The following is a 20,181-nucleotide window of genomic DNA, read 5'->3' as shown; positions in this document are numbered from 1 at the left end:
TTTGATGTGTTGAGGACTTTTTACTTTAAGATTTAAGCAAAAAATACCCATAATTCACTGAGTGTAACACGTGTTGCTTTCGGCTTAAAGAATAAACTCTTGGGGAAACATTTTAAGACGTTTATAACTACAGCAGGAAAAGATGGAGTACGGAGGCAGATGGAGGAGGCAGGAATATAAACACTACTGTTTCAAAACTCAGTTTAGAAATTGAGAATGGAGAAGGAATGAAAACCCAAAAGAAGAAAAACAAAGTAGCTAGTATTTCCCTTCTCCCCTGTCAAAAGCCAGCTGTGTTGGTGTTGTTCCAGTGAAAATAGAAACTCAAACTCTAAAGTCAAATAGAAACAGTTTGTAGTTTGATATGCTGCTGAGCTGCTCTCTGTAGTTTTTCAGTGAATGATGGAGAGCTGCGTGACCTGAGGAAGCTTTAGTGGAGTCCAAGGAGGAGTGTGTGTGATAGAAGTGAGGTAGACAAGGGGACAGACATGTTGGAGAAGCATGTCTAACAGTTTTTATTTTAATTGTTGTACAGCTTTTAGAAGTGCTGGTAGCTGAGTCTGATATATTTGGACAGAGCTAGGCTAGCTGCTACCCCCTGTTTTCAGTGTTTGTGCTTTTGATTTAAACACAAGATACTTGTGCCCTAATGATAAGGATAAGCATTCAGTGAAGAAACTCCTCCCCTTGTTCCCTCATCCCAATACTTATAATGAACCTAACCTATCACCGCAACCCAAGCAGCACTGCCAACTTCAACAGACCCAGGCTCCGTTCATGCAAGCTCCAGGTATTGACATTGTGATACTTCCTACGCTACCACATGGCTTCTACTGGCCCCCACATACAAATTAAACACACAAGAGGAAAATATAGAGAGAAGGATAGAGAGAAGAGTGTGTAGAGAGGGGTGTGTGGGGGAAGGTAAAGCCCGGGTAAGATAAGCTCATCTGCTGCTGTTGGCAGCTTCAGATTTACCTTAAAACCGAAGCGAGGTATTGATTATCTTATCGTACTCTTGACAAAGCACTATAGCGGTCCTCGAACCTAAAAGTATATTTCACTTATTTAAGAAGGGTGTTTCTGTATTTCCAACTTTCTTTATGCTTACAATTACAAAAATATTACAATTTCATTTATCAGACACTTTTGTCCAAAGCGACGTAAATCTGAGAGTTAATACAACACAAGCAACGATCAAGACAGAAGGGCGTTCCTTCATCCATTAAGAGATATCGGCAAGGCATGACGAGATCAGTGCCGATGATGTAGTGTCCTCTGGTGGGAATGACAGAAAGAGCTGGGTATCGTCCGCATAGCAATGGTATGAGAAACCATTGGAGCGAAATGATTGCACCAAGTGAGGTGGTATTGAAAAGAGAAGGGGACCGAGCACTGACCCTTGAGGTACCCCTCTGTGGATAAGCTTTATTGAGTCCTATCTCTGTGTTTCCTCACTGCTCTGCACGTTCTTTTGTATCATTCTCTGTAGGCTACATGGTCTACAGTGCTTCATACGATGATGTCCTCAACAACAGATGGTCCTCTAGAGCCTCCAGCGGGACCCACCTGCCTGTGGAGAATCTCAAACCCAACTCGAGGTAACACAACAACACGTGCCGTGTGTTTATATCTCACTGTTTATGCATGCTGACAGTACAAACGCTAAGAGAGAGTTCAGGTTCAGTGAGTCACAGTATCATCTCACACATGGGACTCATAGGCTGAACTCACAAACAAAGATTTGCCTGAGTCATGATACCTTACCCTGCCCTGCGTGTCATGTTTGTGATCAGGTTGCTGTCTTGGGTGCAGGTGCTTGGCAGTGGCTTTGGGAGTGTTTATATCCTCATCCCGTCGTCACATAATGCACAGAACACACATCTTATCATGATGCTTGTGTATGAGTTCATGCTTGCCTGTCTCCGTTGGTCTCAGTCCATGTTTATGTGGGAATACGTTGCCAGCTGTGATATCAGACCAGGCTGAGAGCGATCAGGCCTGATTGTGAGTTGGATGATGATACGGCTGTGTTTGTGTAAGAGATCAGAGTGAAGTTAATCTGTTTGGCTAAATAGAGTCAGGTTAGAAACACATTTGAATTTGCACCAAGATGTGACATGCTGTAAAACATGCTGTGTTGAGACTTTGGAAAATTCAGTGGAACGTAAATACAGCACACGCACAGATAGGGTCACCTCGGTCTGTTTCAGTTATTAGAGTGTGTTTCCAGAATCCTGTCTTAAAATGGGTCATGGTTTTCAAAATAAATGCATGGAAACAGCTCTTAGCATGTGGACCCAAGAGACGAAGACAGGCGCCGTAGCTTCTTAGAAAAGGTGCAGTTTGATCAATTTTTCCGGACTCGAAAAAGGCGCTTGATATCATAGCAGTCTGATACTTTGAATTGAGTCCTCTTATTTGCTAAAACACCTTGATGAATCACTGCCATACACTAGGAGAGAGATAACTGAAGGTGAAACTGTCAGCTAAAGTTCTTATGTGGAATGTGAAACGTGTCGTCCTTTCAAACACAGGTTCCTTTTCTGTTTCTGTGACGTGACTGGACCACACATTTAAATCTGGCTGCAGTACCATACACAACCTCTTTATATTCCTTTGACAGCCCATAAATCTGCTACACAAATAACTGAGATGAGCGTTGAAGTGTATTTTATACGTCTACGACCAGATACTGTCCAAAACATCATGATGTGGCCGTCCCCCATCTGGTACTCCATAAAACCATATTTATGCCTTCTCTTTAGAAAGTAATCTAACCATTATCTCATGTAAAAACAGCTCCAGATGTGTTCGGACATCAGGAACGGGAGTTTCTTTTTGCTTTGTGGACCTGTTTGAGGTGTTATGATGTGTCTCATGTTGGTGCAGAAGGAAACCAAACACCTGCTGCTGAACACAAACAGCAGAGCTGCGTGCACGGCTCAAGTTTTCCAAGAGTCTGCAAAGAGGGTTTCCCTCCCTGGCAACCGGTTTTTATCCACTTTGGTGCGTTTCCCTTGGTTACGGTCGGTCAGGGGAAGATTTATGGGATACTGTTGGTATTTCCCATGCTCCGGGCTACTTCTGGTTGCCAGAAACACGGAGCTACAATAGACCTCAACACACACATATGTACTTTAAAACTAGGGCATGTCAGGGCGCCGGTTAGCTCTGTGGGTAATGCAGGCTCCCCATGTACAGAGGCAAAGTCCTCAACGCATCTGTCATGGGTTTGACTCAGACTCACAGCCCTTTGGTGCATATCTACCCCCAATCTCTCTTCACCATGCTTCCTGTCAATCTTCAGCTGTTTTATCAATAAAGGCAAACGGCCAAAAAAGCAATCTAAAAAACAAACAAAACTTGGGAATATCCTCCTTTTGGATGATTTAAACTCTGATCTTTGTTGAGAAGCATGGCAATTTTATTGTTTTTTTTTACAAAAATGGCATGAATGGGGTCGCCGGTGTATCTCAGTGGGTAGAGCAGGTGCCCCACGTACAGAGGCAAAGTCTTACACGCATTGGCCACAGATTCCACCCTTTGGTGCATGTCATCCCCACTCTCTCTTCCCTGTTTCCTGTCACTCTTCACCGTCCTATCTAATAAAGGCAAAAAAAAATACTTTTAAAAAAATGCCATAAATGATTTCAGCTTGTGAGGCAATCTCCTCATTTGGTGAGGTAATCTTGGGCTGTTTTCAATGTTCTTTCAGATTTTCTGGTGCAAAATTTTCATCCACTAGTCGAGAAAAACAATCATCTGATTAATCAGTAAATAAATAGTTACATAATCAATAGTTACAGTCGTAGTTTTCTGTTTACACCTGTTTCCTCTGATGTTATAAAGGTTATACTGTATATGAGACAATGTAAATACAGCTACGTTGTGAATTTTAAACCAAATCATTTAATGTCTTAAAATGGTTTTCAGTATATAATTGACTTGTCTAAACTTACAATTTAATGTAACTACGTCTATAAATTATAATTCTTAGGAGGGTTGATTTTCATCTGAAGGGACGACAAGAAGAGCGATGCACTGAATGAAGCAGCTAGCTTGGCTTCATGTGGCATCCTGTGGTCTATTCTCCGTTTTTATATTGGGCCTCACATTTTCTTTTTTTCTCTTCCTCCTCTGATTTCTTCTCCAGTTTTGTCTTTGATTACATCATCTCTCAGCAGCTGCCTTGCTGTCTTCTTCCTCTCTCTCTCTCTCTCTCTCTCTCTCTCTGCCGATATGTATTGTGGTCACTGTTGTCACGTGGCTGTGGTGATTGCATCCAGGCCTCGCGGCTATAAGTGGTGAAAGTCTTTGGCTTGGAATTGACAGACCATGAACTTACTGTATGTGACCTTGCAGACTTGAGGAAAATGCAGAGTGGATGAACACACACGACATCTCCGGTGGAAAAGTTTGCAAACTCTTACAGCTTTTACTAGCTGGGTGTTGCTTTTATTTTGATAGGACTCAAAATGACTCTGTTCTGCCATTTATCCCTTCCCTTTCAACAAGTATCTATCCCTCCGCTTTACTCTTTCCACGTCCCTTCTTTCTTCTGCTTCACTCTTATCTCCACTTGTCTAAATGTCTCTTTTTCCACTCCTGCCCTTTCCTCCACTCTCCCTTCATCCATCTCCCTTCAACATGAGCCAAATAGTCATTTTATTGTGCTGCGCTCACTTTGGATTCATACCAATATGAAACAGACTACTCTTAAATCAGCCTGACTAAAGCGTGCCCAGTCATCTGCTATGATCATTAACATTTTCATCACCTTCCCCCCAGTCACAACAAAACACTGACACTTTAACTACTTAGTCTGTCATTAAATCCTTACAGTGTGGTTTGTTTGTATTCAGGTACTACTTCAAAGTGCAGGCCAAGAATGTGTTCGGTTTGGGACCAGTCAGCAACACGCTCACCTATGTCACCGAATCAGGTGTGTATCCTGGATAAACTTAGAGACGCCCCATTGACAACACTTTAACCCTCATTAAAGGTCAGCTGTTAACGAAAATGTCATGGTTAAGTTCGTTTCATTACAATGCAGGAAATATAAAACCAGCCTTATGTAGCGGACTATGTGCAGCGTCATGTATGTTGTGGGTCTGTCGTTGTAAAATCAGGTTAATACGTTAAACTTGTGTTGCTGATGAACGGATTCTTTCTTTTCAGACGATCCTCTTCTCATCGAAAGGCCACCTGGTAAGTTCATATGCCGACTGCACGTCTCTAAATTAAGGTCAACGTGTCCGACAGAAGCTGCGTGAGTGGCTTAAAGAGAGGGCCATCATTCTGTTAAGCAACATGACAGGATATAATTTAGTGTCCCACTGATGAGTCCGCCAGGATGATGCATTGGCCAATATTAGCTAATTGCAAAAACATTGTGAAACAAGGGCTGGGCCTTTGGAAAGTTGCTTGGTTTGGGCAGGGAGATGGAAATGATTTCGGTCAATGAATCAGCACAGGAGACTTATAAGTAAGGCATAATGGATAGTGAGCAGGTTGTTATCGCGGAATGGAACCCCGACAGTGTGAGCCTGACGGAAGATTTGGAAATGCTTTTATTAATTTAAAAATGATTATATTTCTGTTTTCCATTTAAAAATAGTCACACACAGTGAGAGCTGCATCCATAACAATGGTTAACTTCTTAAAATGAGCAAACCTAGCTGTTATTACTCACATTAAAATGAGCTAAGCTAGCTGTTTTTACTCACATATAAATGAGCTAAGCTAGCTGTTATTACTCACATTAAAATGAGCTAAGCTAGCTGTTTTTACTCACATATAAATGAGCTAAGCTAGCTGTTATGACTCACATTAAAATTAGCTAACCTAGCTGCTTTTACTTACATTAAAATGAGCTAAGCTAGCTGTTTTTACTCACATTAAAATGAGCTAAGCTAGCTGTTATTACTCACATTAAAATGAGCTAAGCTAGCTATTTTTACTCACATCGTTTAACTTTTATTTGTTTCTCTCCGCTGTTTCCGTCTCTTTTTCTTTTTTCCCTGTAAACAGACTGTCGTCAAATTTACCGGACTTCTTTCGGCGGATTGTGTGATTAGAGCTGAATCCCTAGCAATGGTCTGTTCTTCATATCAACGGTCTGTTATTGAGAAAAGGCAGACCTAAGAATGCCATAATTAGCCAGTCAGAATCAAGTATTTAAAACAGCTGTGTAATAACAACATATAACAAACAAGATTAAACTAAACTAACTGTGAAAGCTCATCAGCAGTGTTCTGGGAAGAAAAAAATTGAACGTGCTTCTTCATGTTAGTTTTGACTGTAAACAGACCTGTTGTAGATGTTCTGAGATATCTAGAGCTTTAAAAAGGATCAGTAGATCAAAGATGTGGTTTTGCCTTAAATTATTTGGTGCTTCATAAGTCAGAACTAGTATAAATCATCATTTTATCTGCTGAACAAGATTTCTATTGAATCTGGCTTCATGTCACTCGGGCTACCTCACATTCTTTCTATCTTTGCAACCTCCTCTGTACACATGAAGTGTCTGTACACAGGATGCATATTTTACAGCCACAAAAATGATGCATCTCCTCCCTTTTGCCTTCCTCTTCCACAGGTGGTGAACCAATCTGGGTGCCCTTTACTTTTAAGTATAACTCGGCCCACAGCAGCTGTAAGGGCAGCCAGTACGTGAAGCGGACCTGGTACAGGAAGTTCGTAGGCGTGGTTTTGTGTAACTCTCTGCGATACAAGATCTTCATGGGAGATGGTCTAAGAGGTAACATATGGCTTAGAGGCTAGTTATAATCATTGCTTTTCTGGGCCCTATAAGCCTACTTTTTATGCCTATTTATGTAACCCACCCCCCCTTTCCACCCACAGAGCCGTTTTACAGTATAGGAGACACATTTGGCCAGGGAGAAGACCACTGCCAGTTTGTGGACTCCTACAGGGACGGCAGGACGGGCCCGGCCTACCTCTCAAACAATCTGCCCTCAGCACAAGGTAAACAGGAACAGATTGTGCACACATTTGTGGCCGTGATATTTAGACCTTACGTTTTGTCAAATTTTCCATTCAGTCCACTTCCTTGGGTCTTAAGGGGACAAGCTGCATTGATCTTATCTATACAGAACACAGACGCAGAGCAACATTTAAGTGAAAAGTTGTTAAAGGAACTACCAGGCTTTTGAAAATCATAAAATCTGCTTTTTATTTCTGCAAACAATTTTCCTTATTATATCATATTTCTTAAATTAATACCATAACATGCTTGCAGTCATATCCGAACACTATGCTTTTAACTTGCAAGAGATAAATTAGCCACCACTTTGAACATCTGTAACTTGTAGTTGGCTTTATTATTCAATCAAAGTAACTTTTGCCAAATGTGGTTACGTGATAGGTGATGTGAAAACCTTCGTTTCTGGGTGTGTTTGACATTCAAAACTTTGCATCTGTCAAATAACAACATTCCCATTGCAATAATTAAAAAAAAAATCAAAAGATATAATATTTAATGACTGTCTGCCCTTGTGGTTTGATTTCGCATACCTTTTTGTCACGCATACCTCTCTTGTGTTAGCTTATATTAGAAGTTTATGGCTGGCCTGATAGAGTGCTGCAAGAATGAGTCCTGAAACCAAGAAAGGATTTATCATTTTAGCACTTTGGGTACCCTCGTCTCAAAGCCGATTAGTCAGACAATATTAAGAGATTTCCATCTTTTTTCTACTTTTAAAGCTATTAAGCTATTAGGTGTCTTCCTGAAGGATTAATGAAGTTCTATCTTATCTCATCTCATCTTATCTTAAACAAGGTTGTTGCTAACAAGTGGCACATTGAGACTACAGAGGATGTCAGGGACATTAAACATCATCACACCAAACAGGGACACATAAGTAACTTAGTGAATGTGATATTGAAGTCATGCAACTGTGTTGTAGTGCGGTTATCTTTTTACTTCTGGGTAGGCACTGTAGTTTTAGCTAACATTAGTAAATTGTAGGTTTGAATGGGACTATATGAATGCTGGATCAATACATATCTGGCCCTGTAGGATTGGTTCAAAAAATAAAACTACAGTTCCCATGTTCTTTCAACAACAAGGCTTAGGTTACACAGACAATACCATTTAGGCTCTACAGATCTGCAGAATCATCCTAAACTCCAGCATAGTACTAACTAAACTATTGCTAACACACGCTCACACTGTATTTTATTTCTGTGTGTTCGGACATTTTGTAAATGTGTATGAACAGCATCACCTTTCTTTCATTTGCAGGATTTTACCGGGCATACAGACAGGAGCCGGTTACATTTGGAGTTATTGGCCGACGTACACCCCATCCATTCGTGGGCTGGTATGAATGCGGGGTGCCGATCCCCGGGAAGTGGTAACACTGGAGAAGAAGGAGACGATGTTACCAAGGGCAACCTTTCTGCATACAGCCGCAGGCTCTCACCTTTACTGGCACTGCCCTTTAAAACAGACTATTGCCTGCCTCGATGAAAGGACACCACTACAAATTTATTACAGCTTCACAGAATGAGAATATAGTACTTTTAAATAACTCAATGTATATCATTACAATGCACTTTTTATATAAAGCAGTCTGTATATGAGGGGAAAAAAAGAAGCATGTGTGCTCTTGCTTAGTTTGACTCTTGTCTAAACGTGTCCTTGTACTGTTACCAACTATCCCAGAGACAGGTCCTCACCCAGTGTTATTTATCTCATCAATAAAGCACACATAGTCAAACCAGTGACATTGGACATAAAGCACAAGCTGCAAAGCAAACTGTAAGAATGGGCACTCAAGCTGTGTATAGGTCTGTTATTTTCAATCGTGAGATTTGTATTTCTTAATGTAACAGCTTCTGACAGCTACTTTTTGTTTATTTGTGTTCTAAAACTATAATACTGTTTTTATTTTTATACACCCTCTTGATATTCTCCAGAATTCAATAAACATTACTGTGTAAGTTTTGTATGTACACGGACAAAGAATAAAAGACCAAATATTTGCTCAGGAACTGTGGAGATTGAATAAAGGTGCTGTGGAAAGCACAGCAATCCAAAGACATGAATCATATCATATTCTGCTGCTGCCACATTCTTTTCTAGCAAAAGCTTCCACGTGTGATTCATGACTACCTAATCAACCTAATGGAAGATCTGAGTAACAGAGAACATTTAGTTTGCCAGTTGGAACAGCAACTGTCAAAATATGATGAAAAATCAAACACAACACATTGTTGACTGAAGCAGGTGAAGGAGAAAGGGTAAAAATCCAGTCCGCTCCGGCCAAAACCTTCAGCCATGTGTTGAGTATTACAACAATAAATAATCAAATTGGATTTGTAATGCGTACCTTTTGTATTTATTTGGTTGACATGAACTCAAAGTTGGAGAGTATAGTTATCACCTTTTATACAACAGTTTGTTCCGACAAGTAATCTAATTGGACAAGAGGCATTCCATGAGTGCTGATATAAAGTATAACAGCACTGTGACTTTTAACTATCAATTCAACTCAGGTGTTATGAAAACTTTTATATATCATTAAAGAAGACTAGACGGCTCAAGCTGCTAGCGTGGAATAACACAGGCCGCCAAAGCAGCTGTGAGCAGACTCTTGTTTCCCCGGTTGCATGTTAAATGGAAACATACAGGTGCATTTACATTATACAAAGTGGCGGGTCAGCGGTAACGTGTAGACACACACAAAGAAGAAATTGGGCTGGAAGATGTTTGTGTGTTGCTTAGTACCAGTTCAGTTACAGTCTAGTTGTGGAACTTGTTGTGTTGGTGGAGGCAAATGAATGGTTATATAATAAGAAAAATGTTATCTGTTGTTACTTATTACTTGTGTTCTGTTGTAAGAAAAAAAGTACTGAATATCAGTACAGGCCTACAGCCCTACTGGGCTCATGTCTATAACTGGATCAGCCATGCTAATATATGATGCAACGGCACTCCCTCTCATCGATGCTGATTAATCAGACTCAGGTTTTGCAATGAATCATAATACAAAAATACACAGTGTTAGTAAAATAATGTGTGACTCACAGGGTTTCCTTATACTTGATATTGTAGGAGGAGGCATTCAGAACCTTTAAAGTAAGTATCAGTTATATACTGTATACAAGTAATGGAGAAAATTGGTTCCCTCTCAATTCTGTAGTATTAAGTATCATATCATTGGTTTATATTAATTTATTGAGCCATGCTGAGTGTCGTAGTGGGGGAAAAGTACTAACCAGTGCCTTAATGGGGCCCTTTCTAAAGTGAAAAGTAAGCTTTTTTTTTCTCTTGAATTTGCTACTGTCATGAATAAATTTAAATTGGCTGATAGATAAACACAGCTTCTGAATTATTTATGTATAAAAATTGTGGACTCTCTCTGAAGTCCCTCTCACCCCTCCAAAATGTAGGCTACAAAATGGTTTAGTCCGTCCTAGCTTTATCTCTGACACTGCCAGAAAAGCCAGGTGATGCTGCAGCACCGTGTCTCCCCTCCAGAAAGCAAAACCAGGAAATCAGAAAAGAAAAGAAAGTAAAAAGAGATAAAGCAAGCTGAGCGAAACCGCTTTAATGAACTAGTTTCTTTCTGAAGAAAGGTCAGCACAACTCACACAGTTTAACAGTAGTTTAAGATAATATCAGCAATTAAGATTTAAAGCAGTCAGCCAGGAATGTAGCTTGAATAAGATTTGTGTTTTAGATATACATTTTTCATATTCAGAAATTAATTTGCATCATCAGGAACAATCTGATACTATATTTTTAAGTAGTACCTCATCCACTTTGGAGTGATATTTAGCCTCTTTTCCAGTGATCATATCCCTACTCTCCCTACAACAACCATGGACAACCGATCTCCACTCAGGCAAGGCCTCAGCCAGCCTTGAACCTAGAACCTTCATGCTGCGGGTCAACCCTGCTAACCACCACCACCCTTAATCGGTTCGTTTGGAGCTTTGACATCACCTTGGTTCTACATAACTGTATTCTTAAATACGTGTGGTGAATTTGGAAATGGAAATGATATGCTTGCATAGGTCAGATTCGAACTAGGGTCTGAATGTACCCTTTGACACACGGTTCAGTACTCGATCCATTGAGCTAACCGATCACCCTAAATTTGCAGGTTTGTTTGGAGTTTTCACATCATCATGGTTCTGCATAATTATATTGTTAAATGACTGTGGCGACATTCAAAATGGATATGGTTGCACAGGTCAGATTCAAACCACTGTCTGAACATACCCTTTGATACATGTGGCGGGTACTCTATCCATTGATAACCGATCACCGTCCTTTCACTGGTTCGCTTGTGTGGCAAGCCCTTTTAACATTACATCAGTAGGGCTGACTTGTAGCAATTTAGTTTTCACAAGTCAAAATGTTAATTTACGATATCTGTAAAACATCATTAAAATCTCATTAGAATGTATTTAATGTTGTGAAAGAACGTAGGTCCTCTAACTGCTTTTCACGCGCTGCTTCCTCCGTTTCTTCTTGTCAGAAGTGGGTCATGCTATTGGGGCTGGAAAAAGTTAGACTTCACTCTATATATCATCGTATATTTCTTGTTTTTGTGCAGAAATATATTCAGTAAAGTTTCAATTATTATATCGTACATTTTTGTTGTATCTGTTTTCCATCAGTGTGCCTTATACATTTTCCCCACAATGCTTTTTTGCTCAGACCACATTCTTTCAGCAGTGTGTATTGCGAACTTGTCTTTGCCTCGCTGAAGGACAAGGCAACAACGATGTTGAGTGGCAGACCACCTGTCTGTCATTCCTTCCTAATTTAATTCTTCTCCTCTGTACGTTGTGAAACACAACCATGCAAAAACCATCTTCATGCATTAGAGTGGCTATGGCTTGGTAGTAGAGAGGCTGTCTCTCAATTGCATGGTTGGTGGTTCAATCCCAAGCTGCTACAGTTGAAGTTCAATGTCTAGATAACAGTCTGGAAAAATTGTGGCAACCATTTTTTGTTAAAGAGTTACATTTTTGGAAGGTTATTTATGTGTCCACTTTTAACTTCAGCTCAGTATATCAGGGAGCAAGTCATGTCACTTACATTGTTTTGATTTTAAGCCAATTCTACTCATGATGCAGGGATGTTTTAAGGCCCTTATATAATATGTTTCCCACGTTTAAGCTCTGTAAGGACATATAAAAAATGTTACATATCCTTGAAGAGAAACCGTACGGGTGGGAGAGAGGATTTCCAGAAAATTGTGTATCCTCTGCAGTATCAGTTTGACTACAGAGCCAGATTGCACAGACAGGAGCCATAAACAAGGGAGAGTAAAATAACCTCTCTCTGTGAACGTGCTTGTCAGGCAAAAAGAAAAACAAAAGATCTGGGAATTCTCAAATGCTCAGAGACATAATATTTACTGAACTCCAAGATGACATAACAGGAGGGACAGGGACGCTCAGATCACTGATCTTTTAATGGGGTTTGGATGAAAGTCTGGCCTTCTTTTGTTCACTACTCTGAGCTCATTGAAAAAAAGTCTTTGCAATTATATCATTCTTTTGGCACACGTATAGGTGACGCATTAACCTGAGAGACTCTGCAGGGAGAATTAAGAGGTCATGGTACAGGATTTATATTCCTCATCCTTTCAGATTAACACTTCTTAGACATCTGTTATCTCTTTTTGGGAGCTAACTTTGCACAAACTATTAGTTTCATGAAATACTATAGAAGTCATTAAACTCCGTCCCTGTTGCTGAGGATTTGTTGCCAACAATCATTGCTTGCCTTTAAAAGCACACGCTAAAAAAATTGTTTAACGTAAGGCAGCTAAATAAGGATGTTTTCAGGCAAACTCATTTTCAGGGTCAGCCTGAGAGTGCCGCAGCGCATCCCAATTCTGTCAACATCTAAACTCATTTAATGACCCAAATGTCTAAAATAACTTCATGCGATGGAAAAAAAAAAAGCTGGAAAAACAGAGCAAGTTGTAGACATCGTTAACTCGGGGGAGAGCAGGGTATTTTCTTAAGTTGATGATGATTGCCACTGACCTTCCTCTGTGTGAGGTCTGAGGTACATTTAACATCTCCCACGAGTCATCATGCGCACCGGCGACGACACTGAAGCATGCATTCCACTTGTGTCAATACAAAGCATACACGCACGCCCTCACCGCTCTTCAGTTTGCTCTGTTTTATGAGCAAATTCTTCTAAATCCTGCAGCTTCTAGATAATATTCACTTTTACTGGCCTATAAACCACAAAGAGGAGGCTTAGGATTGTCGGTAATTGCTCCCATGGCTTTGGTATGTTGGCTAACTTAACCACTATGTCATCGTATCTGACAGTGGATCTACCAACAAGGAAGTAGAAGAGCTTGACTAGGATGTGGCGTCTTTACAGTCCCTGTTAAACCCCTAAATATGTCAATTTTAGACTCTATGATCAACTAAAGAGGCTCTAAACGTCGTGACTGCCTGTAAAAAGAGGCACTTAACATGTTGTAGTTTCTAATCATTCCTGAGCTCATTCAGAAACCCGTCCTTTCACAGCTACAGGATTTGATCCCGTTCTACCAGCAGATGTTGAGATATATTTCAAGTTACATGAGTCAGTCGTGCGATGTGACACACTGAGAGGCTGACTGCACTAAGAAGGGAGAAATAGTTTGGTCTTAATTAAAAGAAGGAGAAACAGAACTGAAGCTGTAACTGAGGAAAATAAAGTAACTAAAAGCACAACTCTCGGTTGCATGAAGGAACATTATTTCTCGGTAGTCAACAAAAGATATCACATCTGAACAAAATATTTATACCTCAGTGACACTGACAATAAAGGGAGGAAAGCAGGAAAACATCACGTTCATAAAACTTATTTTATTCCCGTAACCATGTCCATCCTTCTCATGCTGACTTTATTTGGTGAGATCTGGAATCGAGGCTCAATCATACAAAGTCTGACGTGGCGATAAACACGAGCAGATTGAAACAAACCTCCAAATTAGCTGAACTTGTGCGATGGAGAAAACAAAATTCTTACCCAGTCTGCTGTAAACATCTATTACAGTTTACAGTCCCGCTTCCTGGTACAACCCATCAGGCTTTCCATATACGTAGTTGTTGGTACATTAAGTTTTACTGTGCTATAATTTCTTAGAGGGATAAATTTGCTTGTTTACAACTTGTAAAGATAGCCTGACTCGTGTTTTTCTTTTTGTGCTGCTGTATTTGAGAGAGAATGATCTGGAAAAAGAATCATAGAGTTTTACCTTTGAAATATGTGTATTGTATATATTTATATGTATTATTTGCTATGTTACCAAATGCTAGATGAGAAGATTGATACCACTCTCATGTGTTTTGTTAAATATGAAACTAAAAGAGGAGGCAGTTAGCTTAGCATAAACACTGTAAGATTGACTGTACATTGATTAACATGTTTGATATTATTTGGTACAAGACCTAAAGTGCAAAAGCATTTTGACATTAAAGGGGGGGTATTATGCTAATTTCAAGCTTCAAATTTCACTCTGTCATACCTGTGGAGTAGCTTAGCATAATTTACAGTTAAAAAAACTCATTTTTCTCACACTGGTGCTCTGTGCAGGCCCTCATACAGCCTTTGCCTGAAACAACTCAGTCAGCTCTGCCCCTTAAAGAAACCCCACCCCTACAAGCCCACCTTCTTCTGATTGGCCAGCTCTTTGTGACGTCACAAATTGCAGCGTGTAGAAAAAACTGTGTGAAACCTGGTGTTCGCAGCAGCCTGCAGACTGAGCTGAGAAGCCTGGGGATTACTCCAAAATACTTTTACCTACAGATTTGAAACTTCACACACGTTTAGTCTGGACACCCAACATTGTAACATATGTCTTAAAATGTTAAACAACATAATATCCCCTCTTTAAGCTCATCACAACGCTAGGTTAATTGTTTTTCTCTGTTTTGAGACTTTAAGCTAGGCCAACCTAAGCTAACCACCTTCTGGCTCTAGCTTCTTGGCCTATAATGGATTGGTATCAATCTTATAATCTCATATACTACTAGCCTTATATTTGTATACTGCTTAAAAGCTACACCTGTATATGGTATGTATCTTTATGGTGGTGAGAGCTAAGCTAAGCTCAGAATATGTCCATGTATCTGACGGTGTTTACAAACTTGGGCAAGTCTTTGGATTTAGACTCATTAAATCACCTCCACTGGTCTTGTGAAATACCAAGTTGTTCAAATTTTCTATTACTTCATTATTATTGTCCACTTCTGCTGAAGATACAGATGCATCATAGGGAAAGTCCATGCCAGAGGAAGCCAAGAACAGGGGCGGCTTTTCTTGATAATCAAAACACAGCGTTGGCAGTGGTATCTACCTTTGACAAGTTTATTGATTTTCTCCATGTTAACTTTCCAACACGTTGGTCCCTATTGTTGAGTTCAAAGAAATGATTTCATCACATCAGTTTTCACACTGACCCGGTCTGACTTTATCGCTCCAAAACACCCGAACGTTCCAGGATGGTTATGTGCAGAAAGAGTGATGGGGCAAATGAAATATGCCAGTGAAGTTTTTAACAGCAGTTCAGCATTTAGATAAATGTGCTAATGCGATTACATGCCAAAAGTTAGACAGAAAAATGTATTTAACTCTCATTTATATTCCTGAAGTATGAAGCTACTGCCAGGAGTTAGAGTTAGCTTAGCTTAGCTTAACATAAAGTCTAGAAGCGAACAGTTAGCTTAGCTCTGTATTGAGTCGATTGTCCAAACAAGGCCTCTGACGACATGCTTTTTCTATTTTTTAACGATTAAACAAGATTTAACATGTTAATTGAGCTACTATCTACTAAGCTAAGCTGAGCTAAGCTGAGCTAGGCTAAACTAATAAGCAGGAATGTCAAACTATAGCTCCTTAAAATTTCAGCAGATATTAGTAGCAGTGCTGGTCACCACTGGGCTCAACCATAGACTGTGAAGCCTCTGGGTCTGAAAAGTGAAGCTAGTGTAGAAGTTACTAAAACCCCAATTCCTTCAAATGGCCAACAGGTGGCGTCTCCAATTGTTGCCCAGAGTAGTCTTAAGAAGTCTTTCCTGACCGCTCCCTTGATCTCTTACCTCAGCAATCAGAGTTTATGTTCTATGTCTGTCACAAGTTAAGGCTGAACCCAGATGCGGACTGACCACAGTTAAGGTGTCAAAACGGTGTTTTATTTTGAAACGCTTGGGCGTAATGGAGTGATTAGGGAGAGGGTTGGCTGGCAGGCAGGCTTGGAAGGTGGGTGAGCAGGCTGGCAAATAGCTGGTCCGTGTATGGCACTACGATCCGGCAGGAACTGACTGTCAGTGCAGGGTTCTGGTAGGAGGTGGTGATTGCTTGATGGCTGGCAGGTGTGCTGATTGGAGATCCAGGGCAGACGTGCAGAGAGTGAAAGAAACAGAGGGTAAGAGTGAGGAGGGAAACTAAAAAACAAGAGGCACATTGCAGGCACACCAATCTCAAATCCCATCGGCTATAGTCTGAGACGATACCGCCTCTGGGGATACCAGTGAACGTGCCGGGCAGTAAGACTTCCTTTTCCGCGTGCTACATTGTTTACAGAAGGAGAAAACATTTTCTTGTGATTAACTTAAAGGTCTTACCTTTGCCGAAGTTTCAACATCATGATGCAGATTTGTTAGAAGTACAAGTTTAAGCTTTGTCAGGTCTGTCCTCAAGAGGAGAAGAAAACTTTAAAACTTGTTTGTTGAACGGAGGTTGGATCGATCTGATGCATTCGAGGAAGTCGGGAAAACTGAACGCTGAACGGCTTTCGTGACGCAGCGTCAAGGGAATTAATCTCAAGTTGAATTTTAGATCTAGAACAGATTGTTAGCTGAACGTACAGATTCTACATTTCTATGTAGAAACTGTTAATAAAGATTAGGTTGAACCAATTGCTCATCCTGCTAAATGTTGAATCCCTGTTTCCTTGTTCCTCTTGAGATTAGATGGAGAAGATAAGATTATAAGGAGCTCCCTCTCTCTCAGCTGGAATCTTTGTTCAGAAAACGTTGCTGCGTCTGCAGAGGCCAACACTTCAGGTGTAATTACAAAGCTTGAGAAAACACGAGGCAGTGTTGGGGCTGTTTTTGAGAGATGTCAATGCAGTAATCGTTTTGTCCGCTTTCTGGAGACAGTAGAGTGAAAGTGACAGACCCCAACATGAGTAGAGCTCATGCTCAAACTCACGAGGGTGGGATGTGAAGGTGTCTGACACGAGATGAGAGTTGAGTGTACCGAAGTAAAACAGGAAATAAGTGAAAACTGGAAACACAAGATAACCCCTCATCAGCAGGCTGTAAGATGTAAAAACAACTTTTCCCACATCTGAATACGTTGATATCTTCCAACTGAATTTCTTTTTGCCAAACAGCCTGCTCTTTAACCTCTTCGGTACACGAGAGCACTGCACCCACAGAGTGGTCTCATGTGAACGAATGAGGAGGTTAGCTTTCTTGATGCAGTAATAATGAGCCGAACACTGTAACTCACTGTTAAATTGGTGCTAAAACTCATAACGTGCTTACAGCAAGAGAGTTTGACGTTAACACAACAGGTTAGATTGTAAACACAATAAAATAAGACATGGCCAGCAGTTGTTTAACATAAAGCAGACTCGCCTCTGCATGAAAGAGGGGTATGGAAGCTGTTTAGGTTTATTACTTCTCTTTCTCTCAGCTCATTTATTGACCTGAGAAAAATCTGAGAAGTGGATTTATTCCTCTTTGCCATGTGTTAGATGAAGGTGGAATATGTGCGTTGCTCTGCTGGAATTCATCCCCACATGTCTTTTGAAAACTGCTGTGATCACTCAGAGTCAATCAGCCTTGGCCCAGCGTCATGCAGGGGGGGAAAAGCTGCTGCAAATAATTATTAGCATTTGTTTAAACCTGCGAGAGCACCAAACAGGTAGAGCTTAGATGGTGTGCGGTAACTCAACTGCCGAATGGCACGCCAAACTCACTTGCTCATTGCGCGTTTTATTGTCTTGCACGTCAAAACATATCTGGTGCTCCGTGCAAGTTCAAGCAGATGTCAAGAATTGTATGCAAATGCTGCTTAACCCAGACTGACCACATCTAGCCTTGAGCTTGTTGAGTCTTACATTTTGAAACTCCTCTTTCTCTGAGACTCGCCTCCATTTCCAATGATTTTTTTTAATACTCGATCCCGCCCTGTCTGACTCTTAGGTTGTAAACGTTACAGCCTTGTGCCAGAGGCTTAGGAAGCAGACTGACAGCAGAAGAGCACAACAAATAGAAACAATCTGGATTTACAGGCCGTAGCTGTTGGACCTTATCAGTCTGGTCCTTGTGCTCATGATATATGTCGTTACTTATCATTTAACTGCCATTGGACGCTCTTCAGTGATTCTTTATAGACAGATAACTACAGAAACTAAAGAGCTTCCTTGTTTGCAGGCCACACACAAGTCATATAGAGACACCAATCAGTGCATACATACAAACATAATTACCCTTCACTATAACGGAAGTGATCCATTGTCTAATAAATGTGTAACTAAGCTTTGAAGATTAGCTTTCCTCTCTCCCCTCTTGGCAAACACAACACACCACTAAATCTGCCTTTAAAAAAAACAGAAACAGAAAAACATCCCATCTTGAAAAGCCATCTCGTACCAAAGGGAAGTCATACATGGGAAATTTAGAATGCAGTTTCCCAAAGAGCTTCCAAGGCAATATTTTTCTTGACGTATTATTAATCACACTGCATTAAAAAACATCCTTGATGGGGGGGGGGGATGTTGTGAAAGAGCCGGCCCCGCTCTTCTCAGGCTGATTGGCTGAGGCCCAGGAATCTGGATGGAAAAGTCACATCACAACAGGAGCTGCCTGGCCTGGTCTGGCTGGATGGCTGACTGAGGCGAGACGACGGCCAAGAAAAGGAAGCTCATGGGAGGGACGAAAGAGCACAACAGGATGATTATGGAGGATGTTGGTGTAGATTTTCAGTGACAAGGCCAATGGCGCACCGTGTGTTTGAATGTGTGCATTTAGGCAACATAGACAATCATCCAACTCTGCAAATCCCCTCAGATCTATGTAACATTTTAGAATCTGTCTGTGGCTTATTGTTTTGGTTTTACAGCCCACAATGTTACCATCCTGGCTCACTCTTACTGCAACCTCACCTTGTTTCAAGCTGCATCAGGTAGCTGTTTTCAGCATTTAAAGTTCTAATCACCTTTGTGCCACCTGCCCTGCACCAAACAACACACTGACAAAGTTAGAGAATAGATGAGTGCAGTTAAAAAGCCACGTGTTTCTCTCAGGAGATGACAAGGAGTCGCAGAAGTTACCGACGGAGCATAGCATCATGCCGGAAAGGGGGCGGAGATTACAGGTTTTGTGTTCCCATCGATGCCGATCTGAGCCGAGGCGATAATTACCCAGGTTTACTGCAGAGTCATTCTACCCGAGTCTGAATGCCGATTGTAACCTTTCCCATCTAGCAAAAAAGACGGGTGTTAGCTGGTTTTTTGACCAGTGGGAAAGCGGCTATAGTGGGCCTTTCTATGTGGAGTTTGCATGTTCTCCCCGTGCATGTGCGGGTTCTCTCCGGGTACTCCGACTTCCTCCCACAGTCTAAAGACATGCTCGTTAGGTCCACTGGTGACTCTACATTGCCTGTAGGTGTGAGTGTGAGCGTGAATCCTGTCTGTCTCTATGTGTCAGCCCTGTGATTGACTGGCAGTCAGTCCTGGGTGTACCCGGCCCAATGATAGCTCAGTGACAGCTGGGACCGGCTCCAGGCCCTAAACAGAATAAGAGGTGTACGAAATGGATGGATGGAATAATGGCATGAGCCTTGCTATTTTGGCCTTGCTAGTGGTATTGCTCTAGGTATCTTTCCACAACCTGGAGCAAATAAAAATGTCTCTTCTGGAGCTACTGGAAATCTTTAAGACTTAAATGATCCCCAGAGGATGAACCATAGTGACATTGGTGATCCCTCGACTTGTCCTCCAGAGCTAACAGAAGGTCACATATTTCTCTTAACTAGTTAAACATGTCGACATTTAGAAGATGGATTTACACCAATTTAGCTTTAAATCCATGAGTCCCAGTTGGTCATCTGATTTTTCCTCTAGTGCTACCTCTAGGTTTTGGATCATGTTCAAGGTCTTATGTCCA

The 20,181-nt window shown here is 41.0% G+C and overlaps 1 protein-coding gene across 1 annotated transcript in view; it reads left to right on the top strand.

The window, feature by feature from the left end:
* The window catches only part of fndc1 (fibronectin type III domain containing 1), a 40,946-nt gene extending 31,925 nt beyond the window's left edge, over nucleotides 1-9,021 (top strand). Inside the window, exons 17-22 of the mRNA XM_069657572.1 lie at nucleotides 1,493-1,601; nucleotides 4,866-4,945; nucleotides 5,182-5,211; nucleotides 6,602-6,763; nucleotides 6,868-6,990; nucleotides 8,270-9,021. Coding sequence (XP_069513673.1) covers nucleotides 1,493-1,601; nucleotides 4,866-4,945; nucleotides 5,182-5,211; nucleotides 6,602-6,763; nucleotides 6,868-6,990; nucleotides 8,270-8,385 — 620 coding nt within the window. The 3' untranslated portion in view covers nucleotides 8,386-9,021. The remainder of the gene's footprint in view (nucleotides 1-1,492; nucleotides 1,602-4,865; nucleotides 4,946-5,181; nucleotides 5,212-6,601; nucleotides 6,764-6,867; nucleotides 6,991-8,269) is intronic.
* The last annotated feature ends 11,160 nt before the right edge of the window (nucleotides 9,022-20,181 follow it).

Source organism: Semicossyphus pulcher, unplaced genomic scaffold, assembly GCF_022749685.1.
Source record: "Semicossyphus pulcher isolate SPU_LCO1_2020_fin unplaced genomic scaffold, fSemPul1.0.p SCAF_11, whole genome shotgun sequence".
In the NCBI taxonomy this organism is placed as follows: domain Eukaryota; kingdom Metazoa; phylum Chordata; class Actinopteri; order Labriformes; family Labridae; genus Semicossyphus; species Semicossyphus pulcher.
This window is presented reverse-complemented; position numbering and strand designations above follow the sequence as displayed.